A 22826-nucleotide genomic window follows, 5' to 3' on the forward strand; every position below is an offset into this window, starting at 1 on the left:
TATGCTGGTATCCGCAACATGGTTAAGGCGTAACTGATACCAATTAAATCCTGAATGAGCACGAGGTTGGCCCGTGTGTACCTTATGTGCTTGGGAGGATCGAGCAGAGTGTATCCTGCGCTTGTAACACGAGACGGACGAGCCTCAAGCATATCCACGACAAGTGGAAACAGGAACAACAGCGTGGGCATCAGCATCAACAATGTTGGCCCAAAAGCGCTGAATTCTATGAGTCGAGAACACGATTGGATCTTCTTGAAAAAATTTCTTTTTTTAAAAAAGAAACGAAAAAAAAAAAGAAAAGATATCTATAACGTAGATAAAAAGGTGAAGCTCGAGAATAAAGAAATGCGTCTTCAGTTTTTTGTTTTTTAGTTATTGAAAGAGAATATCAATAGGCATGAATTTATAAAATTTTTCTTCGTGAACGAATATATATACATTTATTTAATATAAATAATAAGAAACAGATGATTTTCATATCGAATAACATATTTCAAATCGTAGAAAAGAAAACTATATTGAAATATATAGACATTGAAAAATACGGTTTGAAGACTTTCAGTCGATTAAATCAAAATTTAACTTACATTAGGCAAAAAAATTTAATACAACTTTTAAATCAATTTAAAGTTTTTAATATATCATTAGTAAAGTTGTTATAAGTATAACTTTATATTTCATACTTTCCCAGAAATAACGTAGTTTGCCTTTAAACCCTATTAAAATTATCAAAATTTTAAATCGCTATAACTCCGAGGATAATGATTTTCGGTCAACGAATAAAAGATCGTTAGAAGCGCGGAACCTTCCCCTTTAAAACGCTTTTTCATTGATCTCGATACGACTTCCGGTTGCCGAGATATCGTCGTGTAAAGAAAAGGATAATTTTTAACCGTTTGCTATCTCCGTCCTGGTCGCGTGTTCGGACCTCTCGCTCGCACCTCGTCACTGACCAATCACAAGCTCCAGACAAGTGACAGACGCGATTCCTCGAAGTAATACGCGTTTCTAGGAAAAATATTTAGGTCACTAGATCCATTCATAATTTCTACACTAGCGCTATGGAAACTTTGCGTCCTTATATCTGAGCAATTAATTGAGATATCGGGATGAAACAAAAAACGAGTTCAAGAATGTAATTTCCTCTATTTTCTGAACAAGTTTTTATGATAAAATTTTTATTTTTTTTTTTAATTTTTCATATGAAATAATGTATTATTAAAATTATAAAATTTACAGAAAATTATGTTCAAAGAAAGCCAATATATAATAGATAAATCAATTTTACTTAACGTGATTTTAGTATTTATAAATACACAAATAGTACAATTTCTTTTTAATTTATACGATATATAAAAGGAAAATAAATAAATTGTCAAAAGATGAAGAAATTGGCAATTTAACAGTGTAATTAATTAAACTGGTATTTAAATACTTGAAAATACTAAAATTCATTTATATACAATTAACATACATCCTTAAATATCATCCAAATAAGAAACATCAATGCTCGAAGAAAACTAATAATTAACGATTGATTTTCGATAAATGGTAAAAATTTTAATCGATCGAATCAGTGATCAGCCGTGTTACACGATTGAGAAAGCTTTTGGCAAAGCCCTTAATTATTCAGAGGAAACTGTGAAGAAGCCAAGCAGTTTCCATCGAATAGCAATCGGAAAACGAAACTCTATTCTCGATGGCGAAGCGTCAGCTAATACACAAGGGAATCCGCTCCATTTCCACCTCCAATTATTTATGGAAAGCAGAAGGGAGGATTTAAGTGTCCCCGATGTGCCTTGCCCATTATCATTTAAACTAGAACCTGAAAGGGTCTCGGTTATCCTCATTTGAACAGCCTTAATCTTCCACCAACATGTTACGTGAAAAAGATACGCTAATTATAAAATGATTTGCACAATGTAAAAAATTAATATTATTTATATATAAAGAAAGAATTTTAAAATACAACATATATACATAAAATAAATAAATCTTTGAAGGATAATTTAATTGATAATTTTTTTTAAGAAATTGAAGCGTTTAAGATAGATTGTGAAATTTTCTTTCCAAAGGATAGGGATGAATGTTGAATATTGATATGAATGCAAATCTGTATGCATATAATGGAAATATCAAGATAGAATATCTCGATATTGATGTCTATTTTGATGAAACTAGTTGGAACACTAGAGAAATGTTCGTATCCATTATCCAAATTTCATTGAATGCTGTTAGAGTATCAGAGTATTTCTGTAACTATTGATAAATGATAGACAATAGATTTGGTCCCTGATCAAACACTTAGCTATTTGGACAGTGTTTGTATGGAATTAATATATCTCTAAGAATAATGAATTTGAAAGATGCAGTTTTTGAATAATTAACTTTTTAATTTCTTTTATCATTGATTATTATTCTATTATACATTTCATTTATTTTTAATTTGCCATAATATAGAAACATTTTTTATATATCCTTATTTTACTTTTATTCATTTTTTAATTAACTACCATTTTTAACACTTTCTATAATGGAAAATGAATAAATATGAAATGAAGTAGCTTACTTATCAATCACTTTACTTATTCCATTATATCCTTTAATCTTTGACTCTTTCCAATTCTCTTTTATTTATAATCACAATTACAATTCTTAATTTCAAATTCTTAATCCTTAGATTTAATCCTACAATCCTTTAAGATAGAATAAATGCAATGCAATAATAATAAAAAATAGGAATACATTTAATAAAGTTTGAATAAATGAATAAATAATTATTGAAGATGAAATAGCTTACTTATCAATCACTTTATTTATTCCATTATATTCTTTAATCTTTGACTTTTTTCTTTCCTTCCAATTCTTTTTTATTTATAATCACAATTACAAATACAATTCTTAATTTCAAATTCTTAGATTTAATCCTACAATTTAAGATAGAATAAATGCAATGCAATAATAATAAAAAATAGGAATACATTTAATAAAGTTTGAATAAATGAATAAATAATTACTGAAGATGAAATAGTTTACTTATCAATCACTTTACTTATTATCACATTATAATCTTTGACTTTTTTCTTTCCTTCCAATTCTTTTTTATTTATAATCACAATTACAAATACAATTCTTAATTTCAAATTCTTGATCTTTTAGATGTAAATGTAGATGTAGATTTTAATTACAAATACAATTCTTAATTTCAAATTCTTGATCTTTTAGATGTAGATGTAGATGTAGATTTAATCCTAATTTAAGATAGAATAAATGTAATGGAATATGTTTAATAAAGTTTAAGAAAAACGTGTAATAAATAATACTACACACTGCACTGCAAAGATGAAGACCAAAACTGGATGTTAGAAGGAAGGAATTTAAAGAATCGGATCACGAATTTAACCGGGGCCAGAGAAACTGGATGTGTAGGATTCGAGTAACGGAGAAAGAAATAATCGTGGAGGGCGTCGATTCGAAGAAAGGGGAGGGGGATAGCACGCGAAGAAGAAACCTTTCGAATCAATATGCGCCGCGAATCAGCACGATGGACTTCCCTCCAGTCTATTCGACAAAGTAGTAGAGGCTGCGAGATGATCGTGAAAGCGACTCGGAGCTCGGGTGATGGGCTTTTCAACGTAGCCTCCTCCTCCTCCTCCTCCTCCTCCCTCGACATCAGAGACGAAGATGTCGCGTTCGAGGGTCGACCGCCTAACCAGAATTCGATTTCTCGATCGAGACGCCGGCAGAATGCACAAGCAAGATTTTCTCGTCGGCTGCATGGACCAACTTACGACGACCCCCCTTTGGGACATTTTTGTCCAGATCATAGATTGGTTTTCAATATAACTTGGATTAATTCCTCGAATATATATTTATATATATTAAAAAAATGGAATTTTGCAGATATCTTTTCTTTTTACCATCTGCATTTATTTTATGTGATTAAATTAAATTCGTGATTGTTTGGTCGTATCGTTTACCGATCGTCGATAATGTTAAATGTAAAATGATTCTGAAAGGATATTTGTGACGTTAATATTAGGAACTCGATTCAAATGATCTCGGTGATTTATCATAGATCACAAGTATTAATGCAGCAATGGAAGGATAGATGAAACGATGGGCTAAAATTTTAGTGATTGAATAATTTATCGTTCAAAGCATTCGAATAATCGTAATTAAACGTGGGGATGAATATTATCCGAGGATTTTAAAATAAAAATATTATTAATTAAAGTATTACTCGAAATTTTAAATTAATTAATTTTTCAATCTGTTTCACAAACTCTCTCTGATTCTGTTATTGAGAAATTCTAGTATTAAAAATTAAATTTTCATCCTCAAAGTATGGTATATATAAAATTTGGATTGCATAGATTCACCACGATTGTATTTTATCATATAATGTAGATTTTTTTGAATCGTCTGTTCTCCATTAGAAAATTAAATTTTTAAATATGCAGCAGATTTTTATCCTCTTATCAATCTGTCTTTTTACAATTAAATTTAGGATTAAATTTAAGAAGGGTAGTCCAAATTTTGTATCTTGAAATGTCACGATGATGGCCATCTCTCTTAAATATTCGTATTGAATCCTCTTCTTCTATCGTTATGCGCGTGCTTTTAAAGGCCGTTGGAATGTTCACCACGAGAAATTTTCTCCCTGCAAACGCAAACTCGATATTTCGTGTTTTTTTTTTCCTTTTTTTTTTTCCTTTTTTTTCTTTTTTTTTTTTTTTGTTTCGTGTTCGGAATTTTCAATGCCACGAACTTGCATGGTAATTCGAGTGCACTTCACGTTTATTAAAACGTTTTTACTGTGAAGCACTGTGAAATGGTTTGAATAACAAATAAATGAAGGATCGAATATGATTTTTTTTTTTTCTTTTTTGCGGAAATTAATTTTTGCTCTTTCCTTTTTTTTTTTTTTCGATCGATGATATTTGATTGATACTTGAAATTGTTTTTTTTTTCTTTTTTTTCGATAACGATTATCGTTTTCACGATTATTGGACAGAAATTCAAAAACTCGGGGCGGAAAAAAGAAGGATAGCTGGGTTTTTACCATTTTTGGGGAAAATGCACAAAAATTTTTTGCTTAACCAAAAATTTTTTAATCTTTTCTCGAATTTCCTCGTGCATTTACGATCTTTTTTCTATCTCTTTCTAAATCATCATTATATATAGTAATATATATTAAATATCACGTCTAATTCTTTTTTTTTTTTATGCAAATTCAAAATAATCCAAAAGAAGAAAATACAAGTAATTTTATTTTCATTTAAGGATTCAAATGTTTATTCCAAAGCTTATTTAATGTAACATTCGAATTCAATTTTAAAAAAGATATTTTATATCGTAATTATTATTGCTAAAAATATTACATATTATAAATTTGAATTTTGGAAAGTGCTTTCGATCCTTGATATATTTTTCGAATTTCTGTTTCATTAGTGGATATAATTTGCAACGAATCAACATTCGTCCACAATCTTTTATACAATATTAAAAATATACAATTGTTAATAAAGATCTAATTGATATTAATCTTTTGAGTAAGCAAATCGTTCGTGTTATCCTGTTTTTTTTGATGATATTGATGCAAAAATTGATATATGTAAAATAATAAAAAATATTTGATAATTTAAAAATAACTTATTATCGTGTCAGGATTACTTTTTTTTTTTTGAAACTAAGTTACAATTTACATGATCGATTGGTTTTTAAAAAATCGAAAATCAATGTAATATAATTAATTTCTTGTAAAGAATCTATTAATATTACATCATTAATAGAATGAAGCAATATCAAAAAGAATCAACAATCAAAAGTAACCATTACAATTCTCCAAAAAAAAAAAAAAAGGACTTCAAACCAAGTATATTAACCAAAATACCAAATTAATCGACACGAATAAAAAAAAAAGAAAAGAAGAAAAACACGAATCATTCGTGGTCTCCCTTTTTCCAACGACAAAAAATTGAAATTGAATTTTCTGCAAAATGTTTCTCATTTTCCCCCGCACTGCTCGCCGATATCGAGAAATTTAATTTCATTGAGTTTTACAGCAATTTCTCGATCGTTCTCGAACAAGAATTATTAACTCGCAGGATTGAGCAAAGTAAAGCGCGGTCAATTTAATTACCGCGAAAAAAAAAAGGAAGAAAAAAAAAAAGAAAAAAGAATCTATTCGCATCCATTGATCTCTGGCGGAAAGCACCATCTGCGGTGTGTAATTGGAATTCGAAAGAATCAGTTCCGAAATCCATTGATTCTGGCGGGAAAAAAGAGAGAGAGAGGGAAAAAAAATTGCTTCGCCAATTAACGTATCGAAGATAGTTAAATATTCGTGCGACATTGTTGAAAGTGTAGAATATTCATTTTAGCTTGAAATTTCTTCCCCCAAGAAAATTAAAAATCGCGCCATTTTTTAATTTTTTTCACAAATAAATAGAAATAAGAATATTTTTATTTCCTTGAAGAATTTTTCGAATAAAAATTCAACTATTATAACAGAGCTAATTAAAATTATTATTTTATTAGTTTTCATGCGGTGAACAATCAACAATATTCAAAGATATAAAGTTATTTCATCAAGAATATATATTTTGTGATATATAATACATTAATTCTATATAAAGTAATACATATATTTCAGTTTCTCAGACCCAGAAGGTCTCAACGCCAGAAGGTTAATATTACACTTCTACTATAATAGAATAGTTCTCAATTTTCGAAACAAGGAAGCAGAATATGAAAGTGTCGTTACAAAATTCATTCGTTATTTCGAATAAAGTAATCAAAAAAGAGCAAATAAAAATTTCCTACTATACTTTTCCTTACGAAGATTAAATTTTAATTAATCGATTTTTGAAACTCATAATGTTAACATGTTAATAATCGTCGAACTCTAATCTTCATAATAATCAATTACAACACGAAATAAAATCAAAAATACATCATAGTGTCATTTAAAATAATCTGTTTTGATTTTTTAGAGAGAGAGAGAGAGAGAGAAAAAGAAAAAAACAATTTTGACAATTGCAAATCTATGAAATCCTGAAAAAATAACTTTGTACGACTCTCTCTCTTTCTCTCCACGTTTTGGAAGGGGATTCTTTTTTTTTTTTTTCTTTTCTGCGAAACATCAACGATCATCATCAGGATTGATGTAATTTGGCACGCAACAATCAGCGGGTTTACAACTACGATGCAAAGATAAGCCCTGTTATTCCAATTGGTTGAAAATCCGCTGATACAACGAGCAACGGATCGGCCAATTGAATTAATTCCGGTAACAAGAAAGCTGCTAACGATTATTACAAAGCTCGATTGGCGAGCCGTTTTATCTGGTCTCCAAGCTTGATTGCTTTCTCCATGCCTGAAATCCAAGAATTGCCTATATATACAAGAACAGTTTTATATAGTTTGTGATATGATTTATTACGAATTTCACAAGTTTGTAATAAACATTCATTCGAGAATATAGATTTTTCTAACGAATGAATGGAAATGAATATTTCTATTTCTTCGAGGGGGAGAGATTTATAAATAAAGTTTTTAAATATGATTTATTTATTTAGAGACATATGAGTGTTGATATCTTAAAAAATAGTATTTCAAATATATGTATATATTTTTATAATAACTCATTATTATGGATATTATTATACAGTGTTGTATATGAAAATTTAACCTTCATTTATATTTTAATATATGATATTATTAATTTGTGTATTGAAATTTGTATCCTTTGATATAATAATATTCAATAATAAATGGTAAATTAAAGGTAGTATTTGCTTATGGAAATATTTTAATATTTTTTTTTTTAGTATTTTCTTTTAATTTTGTTTGAAATTTTTCTCAGCTCTGTTGAAAACAAATTGTTGTTTTATTATAAATAATGCATAACAACGTACATTTCAAATGTGAAATTATTAAATTATTTCCAATTATTTAAAATATCTATCCAAACAAATTAAATTATTAATTATTGATCAATATTTTTTGTGATTATTGTTTGTAAGATAAAATAAATAGGAGAGAAAATAAAAATTCAATTACAAAAATAAACTTCTTCTTATATTCTTTATATTAATTTATTTTCTCTCATTTCACAGTATTTAAATTTGCGAATATTAAGATACAGTTGTAATTGTTTGTTGGACGAAATTTCTTGAAAATAATATATTTCTCCATACGTTGAAGGAAATATTAATTTCAATTAATTATTTCACGTTCATATTAAAAAATATAAATACGTGTGATTGAAATATTTATTGCATACTTGTTAAATCAAGTAATTATTTTAAAATTGCATTTTAATAAAAAACAAATTGTCATTGTATAAAAACAATTATAGAAACAATATTATTCAGAATCAATCACAAGTGTATATACATAAGAAAAATAACAATGTAAACAGAGCTAAGAGAATAGGGATTATCAGATAATATTTCTATAAATGAATACTATTTTCAAATATTGTTTCATTTTAATTAAATCACAAACAAAAATATTACTTATCGTTTGCATTTGACGTAAACAAAATATTTATTCTTTATTTAATCGAAACGCAATAAATATCAAAGATGGCTACGTTCCATTTTTCATTTGTTATTTCTTGATTGAGGATAGATCGAATTTTGATATTGAAAATAGATTGAGTTCTTCATATGCTGTGACATACAACGATAAAAATATAACTTGAACACGTTGTATCGTAATAATATTATAATTAAAAACTGTTATTTGAAATACATTTTTATTTTCTCATATTTCAACGAAATATTCATTTCAAAATACTTACACGAGTTGATATTAAAAATGTTCTACCTTATTTAGTTCTTTCTAAATCTCGAAAACATTCGATTTTATATCATAATTTATTATTTTTAAAGCAACAATTATAATAAACAAAAACTATTTTCTACGATAATAATATCCAATAATCATAAATAATCATAACATTTCAATATTTTTAATGAAAAATTAAAAAGAAATATCTTTTAAAAATTTACAAAGAAAGGAGTGTATCAATTTTTTTCTGGAATATCAAAAAAAAAAAAAATCCATTATTACTCGAAACAAATAAAAATATATTTCTCTCCATCTCCATTTTAAAAAATCATGCAAGCTCGTATTTATTAATCAGGGAAAAATCTGTTTGACTTTTTTCAATTCCAAGAAACAAACGTTCAAACTGTCGAACGCAATAACAATTTCTCTTATCGGTTGAATCGCGGGGAGATGCGGCGTTTATTGGCCGTGGTTGTGGTATTAATCTCGCCAAAGGGAGAGAGAGAGAGAGAGAGAGCAGTAACGATTAACGATAACGGCGATCCCCCTTTTCCCTTTCAGTTGGCATTAAACCACGGACATAAAGGCTCGAATTAAGGAAATGGACTTCCAACAGAGCGCGAATCGAACGCCCTTCAAAAGCGGCTCTTTCGCTTTGGGGAAAAAGCGATCTTTTAATATTGGACGAGTTCCGGTGACTGATTGCAATCTCGAGTGTCCGGTAGCCGTATTATAGCCGCGCAAACGGATATCTTATTAATTTCAACCTTTCCATTAAAAAAATTTTAAAAAATTGGTTATTTAGAATTCCGAGAAGAGGTAAATTTTGACGGGATTAAATTAGAGGCAATTGAATCTTTTCAATTATTAAAAAGGTATCGATTATGGTATAATAGTTTGATGCACGTTAAAGTAATAAGATATTGCCTTTGTAAAGTTTCGATTAAAGTTTAAAGCGCGAAAGATTTCTTTGATAACGATTTGTTTGGAAAGATTTCAATCGTAAATAAACGAGAAATATTATTAATTCCTGACTTGCAAAATCTTTAAAGAAATATATTATATGTTTTAAGTAAATCAGAATTTTAATAAATAGTTGAGACTTTTTTTTTGGAGGGAAAATAATAAATCAGATGTAGAAATTTTTCTTTTCTTTTCTTACAAATATCTTTTCAAATAGTGGATAGTATTATAAAGATATTGATCATTGGAAATCAAAAAATTCATAAGTATAAATCATTTATGATTATACAAAACTTTACTGATATATTATATGATGATAAATCATTTCTATAATCCAATTATTTGTAGATATTTATAAATAAATTTGAATGAATATTCTCCATATTGAAACCGTTCATTCATAATTAATAAAGGTATAAATTATTGTTTAAATAAAGCACAATATTTCAATTTCTATATCTATCTCATTTGGAATATCTGTCTTATATTTGTTTACATAATCATCATGACACGATACAATTGAATTTTGTTAATCTTTGACACAACTGATCAATATAATCTTTTATATGAATGTGAAGGTCCCAGGGGAAATGCACACTTGCACAAGTTTAGTGGAGAGGAAGCAGAAGGAAAATTTATGTCCATAGGAAACGTGATATATTAGAATTAGATGATAAATGACAAGCGTTGGCTAACTCTAGCAGCAAAATTCGTTTTATTTATTATAGTTTCGCTTCGTATGAATTATATTGTTTCTGTAATATAATTCGATTTGTCATTTCATTATATTAATTGCAACTCACGTTACATTTATCTTCGACACAACAACTAACTAAAACTGAATATAATTAATCGTTAACTATCTTCTATTTTAAATAGAATTAATAATTTTACTTTGTGGTCCTTCAGTAATTTAATATGCTTCTTTCCCAATTCATTGCAATGCTTGAACGTTGTTTTTCGTTATTGCAGAGAAATTTTAATGTGATTCTATTCAATAAAACATTCTATCAAGACTCTATGAAATGAACAAACAAAATGTTTAATTGCACAAAGAGGATTAATACACGTACATATATTCTTTCTTCTTTCGTGCAGGTATTCTCAGTAATAGATTTGTAATTTAAAATTAAATTCAGAAAATATTAACTAAAATTATTTTATTGAAGAAAAGAAAAAGTGAAAGATTCTCGTCACAATAACTGATATTTGAACTCTTGCACATAGAATTAGCATTAAACAATTTCTTTTTTGTGTATAAATAATAATAGAATATATTTTAAATTACATACAAAGATTTCTCTCGACAAATTCGAGATGAAAATTACGCGTGATAAGAAGAAGAAAAAAAGGAAACACAGACTTGTAAAGGGAGGGAATAACAATTTTGAGGATTTGCAGAAACAGAATCGTACAACATAAAAAAACAAATTCATACAGACAAACGGTAATCTCGTCATCCCAATCTCTACGGGCGCGCGTTACGCCCCAAAAACTGTGTTAACCCAACACACGCGCGAATGCATCTTTTTTTTTTTTTTTTTTTTTTGCAAAATCCGACAAAGGACCGTGACAATCGCACACGATGCATTTCAATTCGAAATATAAAAAAAAAAAAAATAGCATCGAGAAGCCAAGCTCGTGGCATAATATCCCCCTCCTCTCCTTTTTTTAATTTTACAAAAAAAAACGGATCAAATTTCGCAGATCAACAACCGTGAAAATCGTTTTAAAAAGGAATATTAGATTTTTAAATTTGCTCGAATCTCGTGGAATCTCGTGGAATTTCGATCGTTTAATCCCTCATTAACCGAGGGAGGGGTTCGAAACTATCGTCGGTTTGCAAGAGGAAATATTTATGAACGCGGTCAAGAAGGAAGCGACGGAGTTCGTTTCCGAAATGTTGAGATTTACTACTCGTCGTTCGTGGCCGGGGAATCAAGCTTTCATGCGTTCCCATGAATAAGGAATGGCTTGTGTTTTCTAACAAACAATCTCGAAAGAAGAATGGAAACAAGAATGGAGTTAATTTTTTTTTTTTTAATTGAAAGAATTTGGAGAAATTTAAATAAATTTTAAATGAAACTTTGAATCATCGGTGTGGGGAGAATTTGTATTCAAAAAAATGAGAAGATATGGCGAAACTTTTGATTTCAAAGAGTCTCCTGGATGGATACATGGATCTGTAGACAAGTCACGTATACGCTTACGTATTCAAAATTCAATCTCTTCGGGATTTTTGTGTGAATTTCCTTGTAGAATAAAAAATAAATAGTTTTTTGATTGCATATCGAAAAGATGAATTAACAATTATATTAAAATTTATAATAGTTTTTATTTGGAGTCTTTGACTAATTTTTATTATTTAAATTTGGCGCTATCTCGATTCATTGAGCAAAATCCAACTTGCTCAATATTTGTAAACATTAGAAATTATTTATATACTTCACTTTCCACGAGTAATATCGTTCCATTTTTATTACTTAATGTTATGGACTTTCGAAAACACTTTCAAAATTTTATTTTTCAATATAAAATTCAGAATATTTAAAATATTTTTTTATACTCCTTTTCTATTCTATAAAAATATATTATCGTGCAACATACGTCATTGATAAATATTTAAATTTCTGATAGAAACTGAAATCAATTAAATCTAGTGATAAGAAATTAATTTTCACACGAGTCGCACAATTCGATTTCTTGTTTCTGCTCGATCGAGGATATATCCTTATAAATTGGAAAGGACAGGGCTCGCGGATGCATCGAGTTTCATTAAAATCGAATAAGGCCAGCGTGGAAACCAGTTGCGAAACGATGTCGACGCGGGGGAACAACTTTCCGGCGACTCGACGTTTCCTTCCTGCGGGATAATAGTTTCGGCTCGTGGTGGAGGAAAGGGTGGAAGGAAAAATAGTGGAGCAAAACGTGGTGGAGGGCAGAGGGCGGAAGGAAGACAATGGAAGGCGATCAAAAGCGTCTCAGGGAAGCTAAACGAAAATTACGGGGCCACCCGTGGCTCCTTACTGTCCGGAAGCCTTTCTTCCTGCTTACTTCCTCCCGTAAAGATGGAGCCACGTTTCCAGAAGACGAGAGAAAAAAACGTTAAATATCTCCTTAAATATATATACGATATTTAATCGAGAGTGTCTTTTAATAAATATAAAACTTGGCAAATGATAAAGGAAGTAAGTACATCTAATCGTTTGCCATTTTCATCTTTCAATTTAAATTAATTAGAGAACCTTGTATTATAATATTCCTGGAAAATGGAAGAATTTAAAATGTGAAAAGACTTTTCAGTATATATATGAAAAATGATATTCAGAATAAGCAATATAAAGGTATCTTAATAGACGTGTAATAATAATAAAACTTTAAAAATTAATATAAATAATAATAATAATAGTAATATAAATATTCTTTATGGATGCTTTTCTATTATTCGTATCCTTTTTTAAAAACAATATTGATAATTAATTTTTTAATTACTATTATTATAATTTCCTTTGAACAAAACATTCTAATTCTTTGACATTGAAATTACAATCAAGTAATAAAATTTATAACAATCTAATTTTCGTTTATTGTCGATTCAAATAATAAATACAGTAATATTTCTGCACGAGAATTTTTATCATCAACGTGGCACAAACTTAATCAACGTTCCAAAGTGCAACAGTAGCGCCATCTACTCGGAAGAATGAAAGGACGATTGAAAAGAAGACTAGAAGTATAAAAGAAGAAGAAGAAAAAAAAGAAATCAATAGAATATACGCCAGATACATATTGCATGAATTAAGCTATCCTCGATCCTGCTAGATTTCTCGCTTCGAATCTCGTCCTCCTTCCATCCTCACGGTGTTTCACGGGCGGAAATATCGGGACAAAACGATGAAATCTCTTTCCCCGGATACGAAACAAATATCGATACTGGATGCTGGATACCGTGAGATATCTTTTCATTCGGGAATTTAGGTTTTCCCTAGGTTTGTTGAACGATAGGGAAAACGATGTTGTACATCCAAACCGAGATAGATGAAAAATTGATAGAAACGTGAAACAACGCTGGCTATACGGGATGTTGTTCCAGTTTTTAAAATAGCTTTTCCCCGGATCCGAAATAATAATTGTAAAGTAAAAAAAAAAAGAAAAAGTATCTTTTATTAATGAGCCGTGGCAAAAATGTGAGACACGATAATTTTTGAAACACGAAATTTTTTTGTGAATAAAATAACATTTATTCAAAGTGTTAATTATATTTTATAAACATAGCCCACGAAATTCACTTGCGAGAAAGCATTTTCTAATCGTCTCTTATCTCTTAGAAAATTTCTTCTTCTTCTTGTTCTTATTTCTTCGATGAGAGATTTGCATGGGAATATTTTAAACCCTTTCTCTTTTACTTTCTCGTTCTGGAAAGATTTTATCGGGGAGGAAGAAAAGGAAAAAAGGGAGATTCGAGATGAAAGTGCTCGAAAATCATACTCGATTCTAACCGGTTGTTGCTGCTTTCGTTGGCTCGCTTCGCAAGAGAGCTTCGTTATTTCGTTTCCCTTCTGCCTTTACCTCGTTCCTGCTGTTTTCTTCTCCACTGGCAATGGACCTGCTGAATTATGTATGACTGACGGTAAAACTTCTCTCCACTGGAGAGATTGGCGGAGAATTTCGGCAGAGAACCACTCGGATCGAAGAGGATTGGTTTTGTTTTGAAATTAGGAGCGAAGGTGAAGGAAAAAAATCAAAATTTCTTAACGTTTTTGATGTTCGATTCGAGAGCAGGTGCGATTACAGAGGAACTTTGATTATTTATTAAAATTAGAGAGAACTTATAATAATAATAATATCTTTTTTTTTTTTAGCTAATCTACGTAGATTCTTCCAGTAGAAATAATTCTTTGAAAATGTGCTTTGAGATAAATTCTAAGAATTTTTCATTGTCATATTATATAATTCTTTTGTTTCTCGTGTCATAAAGATAATGAAGAATGGATCTCTGTGAGTCATTGTGTATTCCTTTTACGTTGTGTTGAAATATTTTTTCCATTATTAATCTTTTGAGTAACTAGTTCGTAACAGTTTAAGATTCTCATAATGCAATGTTTAATGATGTTTCTCGAGAATTTATATCTGTAATTTTATTTTTTTTTTTTTACTTATCTAGTCATTTTTTTAAAAGAGAAAAAATAAATATTCTTTAACTCCTACAATTCCAAGTTGATTATTGAAAAAGATTAATAATAGAAAAGAATTGTTTTTCTTACAATTTATAAAAAGATATATTGTAATGAAGAAATAATATTAAAATTTAATATTTTTATATAGATCAAAGAGATGATTGGTTTTATTGTTACGAACCAATTATGAATCTGAGTTTTCAAAAATTTCAATATTTAGAATTTATTAAAATTTTATTCCAATGTTTAAAATAAATATTCTTCAGAAAAAAAAAAGAAAAAGATAAATAAAATAGTCTGGATTTTTCGAGAAAGAATTTCGCGAGTATAAAATTCAAATTTTTGACCCATATCTAGTTTCTCTTGATATATTTCGATTCACGCTTTTGTTTAGACAGTAATTAAACATTTTTATTCTCTTTTTTATTTTTTTTTTATTTTTTATTTATTTTTTTTTTTTTTTTTTTGCGTTTGATGAAAATTTTCAACATCCAACGATACCCAATCGACGTACCGTCGACATTAATTGAAAATGGACGATACCTGTAACAGGAAATTGCAATTTATCGATTCTCTTCGTTAAAGCGACACCTGATCGTTAACGTGTCATTTTATCGACTACTCTAAATAACGTGTACCGATTTAACACGGCAAATACAGCGATGATCAAGAAAATAACAACGTAATAATAACAAAATTCTTGATACGAGAATACGAGGAAAATTTTTCTCAAATTATTTTGTCCTCCTTGCAAATATCTTGAAGATTGATCTATGCGAGAACGAAAAATTTTTATTTTGTTTTTTATTTGTCACGTCTTGTTTTATCTTAAATAATAATTTTTTGATATCTAAAGATAAATTGTCTTAATATTTTTACTTATTATTATTATTTCAATTGATTTTAATTGATATTTACGTGTTATTTGATTTCATTACATAAATATTAAAATATATTATTTTCATTTATATTATAAATCGTATTTCTTTCATACAAAAAATTTTATTATTTCTTACATTTTATATTTTTCTTATTATTATCCGTAAATCATTTATATTTAAAAATAATTCACTTCACAAATAAAATCTTAAAACATTATCTGCATTTTATTTCAAATAAATTAATCTCTTTTCTTTTATTTGAAATAATTATTTTATATCTATTGAGGAAAAAATTTTCAAAAAATCTTTATCTTTATTTTCTTTATTTATTTTTAAAGGAGCAATCAATGAATTAATTAGAAAAATTAATAAATAAAATACACTTGAAAAAAATACGATGAATGTCTTTCCTCGACAGTGCGAAGAAAAAAAAAAACGACGATGTATCGCATTTCTTAATTATTCCTTCAACTTTATCGAGGAAGAAATGCAATACGAAAGAATGTGGAAAGAAAGGAAAGAAAAAAAAAAACAAGCAAAATTTTTATTACCGAGCGAGCTTATTTTTTTCCGAGAAGGAGGAGCAGCCTATTCTCACGGAAACTTGTTTAATAAAAAAGTTTTGCGGTAAAATATGCCAATGCAGTCGTTCTCCAGACTCCGTCGGGGACTTGTCGTAATCTCGGACGTTCCATTTTGATTATGTAAATTCGAACCTCGATTGTACTGGACAACGAAGCGAAGAAATTAAAAAAAAGGAAAGAATTCGATCGATTCAAAACAATTGCTTCTCCATTCAAGAATGCTTCAAATATATCGAGACGATGTTTTGGTGGACGTGACTGGAAGTAAGAATATTCCAACAAGATGAACAAGACAATAATAATAATATGGGAACGTCAAATTCGAGCATCACTCCGCTCCAGGGATCATTTACATCGAGCAAGAAGTAAGAGCAAGATGAAGTTTCAGGACGTGGGTGTACATCGAAGGTATCGAATGTCACTGTGTTCTGTGTCTTCGTACTCTCTCTCTCTCTCTCTTTTTCTCTTCTCTATTCTCTGTTCTCCTTCTCTAGAGGCGTCTTGTCACCGAGGACAAGATACTTCGATACTTCTCCTTTCAGACCGGTTTCCGTGGCTGTACAGTCGTTATCCACGGCACAATGCCCATTCAGCCGCTTTACCGGCTGAAAACCGTACCGATCGAGCAATGGCCGCCAACCCTCTGTTATCGAGCATCCGATCGAAAAGAATTCGACGTGACGAAAAATTCGACTGGCCAGTGGTCATCATTTTTAAAATCTGAAGGGGGTTAGATTAATGGAGAGTTGGAAGTTTTTATCTTTACAGTATGGACGAGACAGATTATAATATAGTGGTGGCTATATAATCGATTGATTAATTCGTGGTGTTATTTTTGGAATATTGGAATTTTTTATTTCGAATTTAAATTTAAATGTGATATAAAAAAAAAGATATTCAAAGTTTATTATGCATTGTGTATGTAAGTAAACTCGTTGAAATTTTATTTTAACAAACATTTCGTTTCTACTCACGGAAGAAATGTTTTTTCGATTTCCATTATATTGTCAACAATTTTTGGAACATTTATATCATCGAGTAACAACGTGTTATTTTCAATTATAATTCATATGATGAATTATCTGTTTTATGAAAGCTACCTCTTATTAAAACAATATTGAAGAAAGCCAATATAAAAATATTTATTTTACGTAGTTTATACTCAATATTGTTCAATTTGTGACCCATGGAATTTATATATACATTATTTTTCTATACGTATTATACTTTTATACATATCGAAGCATTATTAATTTTTAAAATCATACGTATTATGAATAAAAGTCTTGGTATTTTTTTTAATTTTACTTAATTAGACTAATTTAATTAAAAAAAACGTTGTAAAACGTTCTGAGAATTATCTTGGAATATCTTCTTCAGGATCCTGTTCAACGTGCCTCGATGAAAATCGTCTCTCTGTCGCAAAGATCGTTTCATCCTTTCGTTGAAGCTTGAAAATGAAGTTTGACAAGTTTTACTAAATTGAAAGTTGTAGGATCGATTTCAAGCGTCTAGTTCCAAGGAACCGGATCCATAATACGAAGCAAGGGAATGAAAAGCAATTACACTTGTTACTTTTCTTTAGCATTTACAGTTTTTTTATCCTTCTTTGAACAACTCTTTTGAAACACGCGCAAGTACATCTCTCTCTCTTTTCCTTTTTGTTTATAAACAAAAAAAAGTATTTTTTTCCGCCTCGAAACATTGCATTTTGCATTTATATATTTTTCTCTTCTTTCCAGCTCTTTCTTCATCCAAACTACTTTTTCTAGAAAGAACTTTCTAGAAAACTTATTTTGAGCTTCTTTAAGCTCGATTGAACTTTAAGGCCATACTTTCGAACGTATCGTTGGATTAAGTGGGCTAATTTCGAAACTTTTATCTTATGGCCATTGTATATCGATGCCTCGATCTAGTTTTAAGACTAGGAGCATGATCTTAGATACTGCACGTATCATCTGATTTTTCGATAAATTCGAGCACCTTACAAATATTAATTCTTTTAATTGATTCTTTCTTATATTATATATCTTAGTTGTTACTTTATCCTATTTTTTATAGTTTGAATATGTTTTATGCTGATGATTTATAAATGATTAAATTCTTTTATCAAGGTTTTTAAATGTGATTAATCATTAGAGCTAAAATTATGTTTCTTAATAATAATTTTCTAAATAAAGCAAAAAGTTAATTTCTTTAAAGTTTCCAAAACTTTGAGATTTCTATTTTTTTGGTTTATTTTTTAAACATATTTTTAAATCTTTCGTTCTTATTTTTATTGTATTATTAATTATAATATTTCATAAATTTAATATCTATTTATTGATATTTTAAAATGAATATATGAAACAACTCTTTGATCCATCTCTGAATTTCCTTTAATTCAGAATTATTTTACATCTCACTCGAATACGACGTGATAAAATTTCAATAAAGTTCTTTCTCTTTAGATAATCCTGCCAAAATTTACTTATAAATTCGTTAGAATAAATTAGACTCTAAAATAAATTAACTGTTTCTTTTTTTTTTAATCCGGATCTCGATAATAATTAAAGTTAATTCCTATATTTTCCATAGATAAATTCTTCAAAAATTGTAACTGTCTTCATAAATAAAGGAAATTTACAATTCCAAAGATTTAAATTTGCAATTTAGGATTTATCTTTTGCCACAAGAGGAGGACAGTTTTTTTTTTCAGCGGTTTTGAATTATTACATGTAATATACATAAAAAAATATTTGCAGGTTGTACACACAAATGCAAATCGGATTAAAAAGTGAACGATTTATTGCGGATTTTGGATCTGACCCCATTACTGTTTTATGCAATACAAATGAAGAATATATATATCTATTTTTTTTTTTTTATGTCTACTGGAAATTTCAATATATTTTTCGCATATTTGATTAATAAAATAAAAATGAATCAATAAATTGTTTAACATTCGACACAAAGCAAATATATGTATATATATATATATATTTTTTTTTGACATTTTAGCACAAGTTACAAATTTTAAAAATTCACCATAAATCGAAATAAAAAATTACCGATTTAACATATTTATCGTGAAAATATCTACTTTTCGAATTATCATTATTTATATCAACATTGATTCAAAATAATAATTTCATAAAAAGAAATTATTTCTCTGAAACTTCTCTCGTTGAAAAATTCTCGATCGAAGTCTGCTTTGATTTCGATTTCGATACGACGTGCTGTGAAGCAAAATTTTCCTTCGTGAACTGCAATTTATGGTCAGAGAAAGGTACAAGCAAGAAATTCACGATTCCATCGTGAAATTTCAAAGGCCAACGATATAACGCGAAATCGATTTTATAGGTAGCTATGTTGAGAAATGAAAAAAAATTTCTCAGATTTCGCTAGAAACTAGCGCATCGGACTTTTCTTACACACAGAATTCGAAAAATCACTCGATTCATGATTCCTCGATCGCATCCCTTTTTTCTTTTCTTCAAAAATCGAAGAAACGAATCGAAAATGAACACAAAATTCTCGAGAGAATCTCAAGAAACAACGATATATCCATATTCTTAAAATTAAAATTATTTTTTCAATCACTTTCCATAGACTTAAAAAAAAAAATACAAGATTCTTCTCCTACTTGTTTCATCAAAATCCAATTTCTCAATTATCCAACAGCAAAAAGAAAAAAAAAAAGTTTCTCATTCAAGAAGATCGACACCTTCCCTCCTTTCTTCCTTCGTTTATCCAAAGGACAGCAACTCGAAGCTTAATGGAGAGACTATTCTTAAAATTAAAATTATTTCTTTAATCACTAATCACACATCACTTTCTATAGACTTAAAAAAAAAAAAAAATACAAGATTCTTCTCCTACTTGTTTCATCAAAATCCAATTTCTCAATTATCCAACAGCAAAGAGAAAAAAAAAAGTTTCTCATTCAAGAAGATTGACACCTTCCCTCGATTTATCCAAAGGATAGCAACTCGAAGCTTAATGGAGAAGCTATTCTTAAAATTAAAATTATTTCTTCAATCACTGATCACACATCACTTTCCATAGACTTAAAAAAAAAAATACAAGATTCTTCTCCTACTTGTTTCATCAAAATCCAATTTCTCAATTATCCAACAGCAAAAAGAAAAAAAAAAAGTTTCTCATTCAAGAAGATCGACACCTTCCCTCCTTTCTTCCTTCGTTTATCCAAAGGACAGCAACTCGAAGCTTAATGGAGAGACTATTCTTAAAATTAAAATTATTTCTTTAATCACTAATCACACATCACTTTCTATAGACTTAAAAAAAAAAAAAAAATACAAGATTCTTCTCCTACTTGTTTCATCAAAATCCAATTTCTCAATTATCCAACAGCAAAGAGAAAAAAAAAAGTTTCTCATTCAAGAAGATTGACACCTTCCCTCGATTTATCCAAAGGATAGCAACTCGAAGCTTAATGGAGAAGCTATTCTTAAAATTAAAATTATTTCTTTAATCACTGATCATTTTCCATAGGCTTAAAAAAAAATACAAGATTCTTCTCCTACTTGTTTCATCAAAATCCAATTTCTCAATTATCCAACATTAAAAAGAAAAAAAAAAGTTTCTCATTCAAGAAGATCGACACCTTCGATCTTCTCGATTCCCTCCTTCCTTCCTTCGTTTATCCAAAGGATAGCAACTCGAAGCTTAATGGAGAGGCTAATAATCGAAGGTTTAACAGGCCTTCCTTAAGGAGCGGACGAAATTAGCGATAGAGTATAAGCGGTAACCCACGAGAACCCTGGAAAGGGATCGAAGGGTTGTAAGTGGTCCAAACTCGGAAACCGCCTCTATTAGCGTTCCAGGATGGCGTGAAATATATATATATATATATATATATACTTATACTCACGTTTGGCGGCACAGTTGTCCCGTGAACGAGTAAACAAGCGCGAGATGCATCTGCGTTGCGATCGGTCCATTTCCACCGTCACCGTGTTATTTATCACCGTGAATTAACGTGCAGTTTGCACGCAGTTTATGTACGTGTCACGATGAGAAATATACGCCGTATCACCGATGAAAAGATTTCGCGGTTTGGTGACTCGGTGTTTTCAACCCGTGAGCTATGAGAACGGGGCTTTAACTTGGCGACTGTTCCCCAGTTCAGATATCTTCATCCCTCCGTGTGTTAAATATTCAAATGAATTCCGGTGCTTGAGAGATACATGTATATAGGTTACATATATATATAGGTAAGGGAGTGGTGGTCGTAAATGGAGGAATAAGCGCCATCTTTATTATCATAAAGGGGGGTTCTCCCTGCTTGTTTCTTTCATTCTATTGTTGCGTATCCTATTACGAGATACGACGTAGTGCGAATTTCTGTTCGTGGTATTCGTTTCGTATCGTACAGTGATGGAATATAATTGTAAATGTTTGTAATTTTAATTTGCAGTAGCATCGTCGATAAAAAGATAATTGTGATGTGATTGATGGAAAAATTGTTTAATTAATTTTTCATGGTCTATTAGAGAGTAATTTGCATTTTTTGGTGTATTTGATTTTTCCAAAAGTATGTATAATTCATTTTGTTTGTTTCTAAAAGAACTTTCGATGAAAAATAATTCAATCGATAATTCAATAATTTTCCGAAGAGTGAAAAAAAATGAAAAATGAAAGGACAATATTTTTATCACAAAAAGTGAAAGTTGTTTAGAATGAATTTCTAAATAAAGTAATGTGTGAAATGAAAAATAATAATACTTTTTTTTGAACAGAATTATTTTCTTAAACGTTATTAAATACGATCAATCAACTTCGATAATTTCCCTCTGTAAAACATTATTTGGAATAATTACTTGATTTTACGAATACATAAAATGTATTTCATTTATACATATTTCAGTATGATGCAATATCACGAATATGATTATTTTATTTTTCAACGTGGAATTGAAATGATTAATTGAAATAAATATGTTTTTCATTATATATGTAATAAATTATTTGAATATTATTTTTGTTAAATTCGTGTCGCGAATATTCTTATTTATACATCATATAATAAGCGAGTAATTAATATTTACATAATTTTATTGATCGGAAAATTGTATTTATTAAAAATTTTCATTTATTTGCTTTTGTCAAATAGTAACCACAAGAAAATAAAATAATATAAAATAATTATAATAATAAAAGAAATTGAAATATTATGTATACAAATATTACATAATACACCTATCAAGAAATATCTTATAAAAAATATATATATGTGTAAAATTTCATGTGAAATTTTTAATTTCATTTAAACTCGTTCGAAGCAAAAATTTTTGCAACCGACTGTAATATAAACACGCATTTTCACCATGTGAAAAAAGGATAAACATATAATTCTTGTGACGAAGAGATAAATTCATTTTGCCCAGTTTCGTTCGTTCACAAATGTTCCA

The 22826-nt window shown here is 29.0% G+C and overlaps 1 protein-coding gene and 1 long non-coding RNA gene across 7 annotated transcripts in view; one reads left to right on the forward strand and one right to left on the reverse strand.

The window, feature by feature from the left end:
* Window positions 1–22826, forward strand: part of LOC100577971 — a 64439-nt gene that overhangs the window by 30035 nt on the left and 11578 nt on the right. Inside the window, exon 1 of one of the 6 annotated variants that reach the window (XR_003304228.1) lies at window positions 21735–21949. The exons of the other annotated variants lie outside the window; for them this stretch is intronic. This is a non-coding gene — a long non-coding RNA (uncharacterized LOC100577971). Of the gene's footprint in view, window positions 1–21734; window positions 21950–22826 lie in introns of those variants that run through there. 6 annotated transcript variants of the gene reach the window in all.
* Window positions 6678–22826, reverse strand: part of LOC100577932 — a 90269-nt gene continuing 74120 nt past the window's right edge. The window contains exon 3 of the mRNA XM_016911285.2: window positions 6678–7384. Within this exon, the coding sequence (XP_016766774.1) occupies window positions 7349–7384 (36 nt within the window). The 3' untranslated portion in view covers window positions 6678–7348. The remainder of the gene's footprint in view (window positions 7385–22826) is intronic.

Source organism: Apis mellifera, linkage group LG3, assembly GCF_003254395.2.
Source record: "Apis mellifera strain DH4 linkage group LG3, Amel_HAv3.1, whole genome shotgun sequence".
NCBI lineage: Eukaryota > Metazoa > Arthropoda > Insecta > Hymenoptera > Apidae > Apis > Apis mellifera.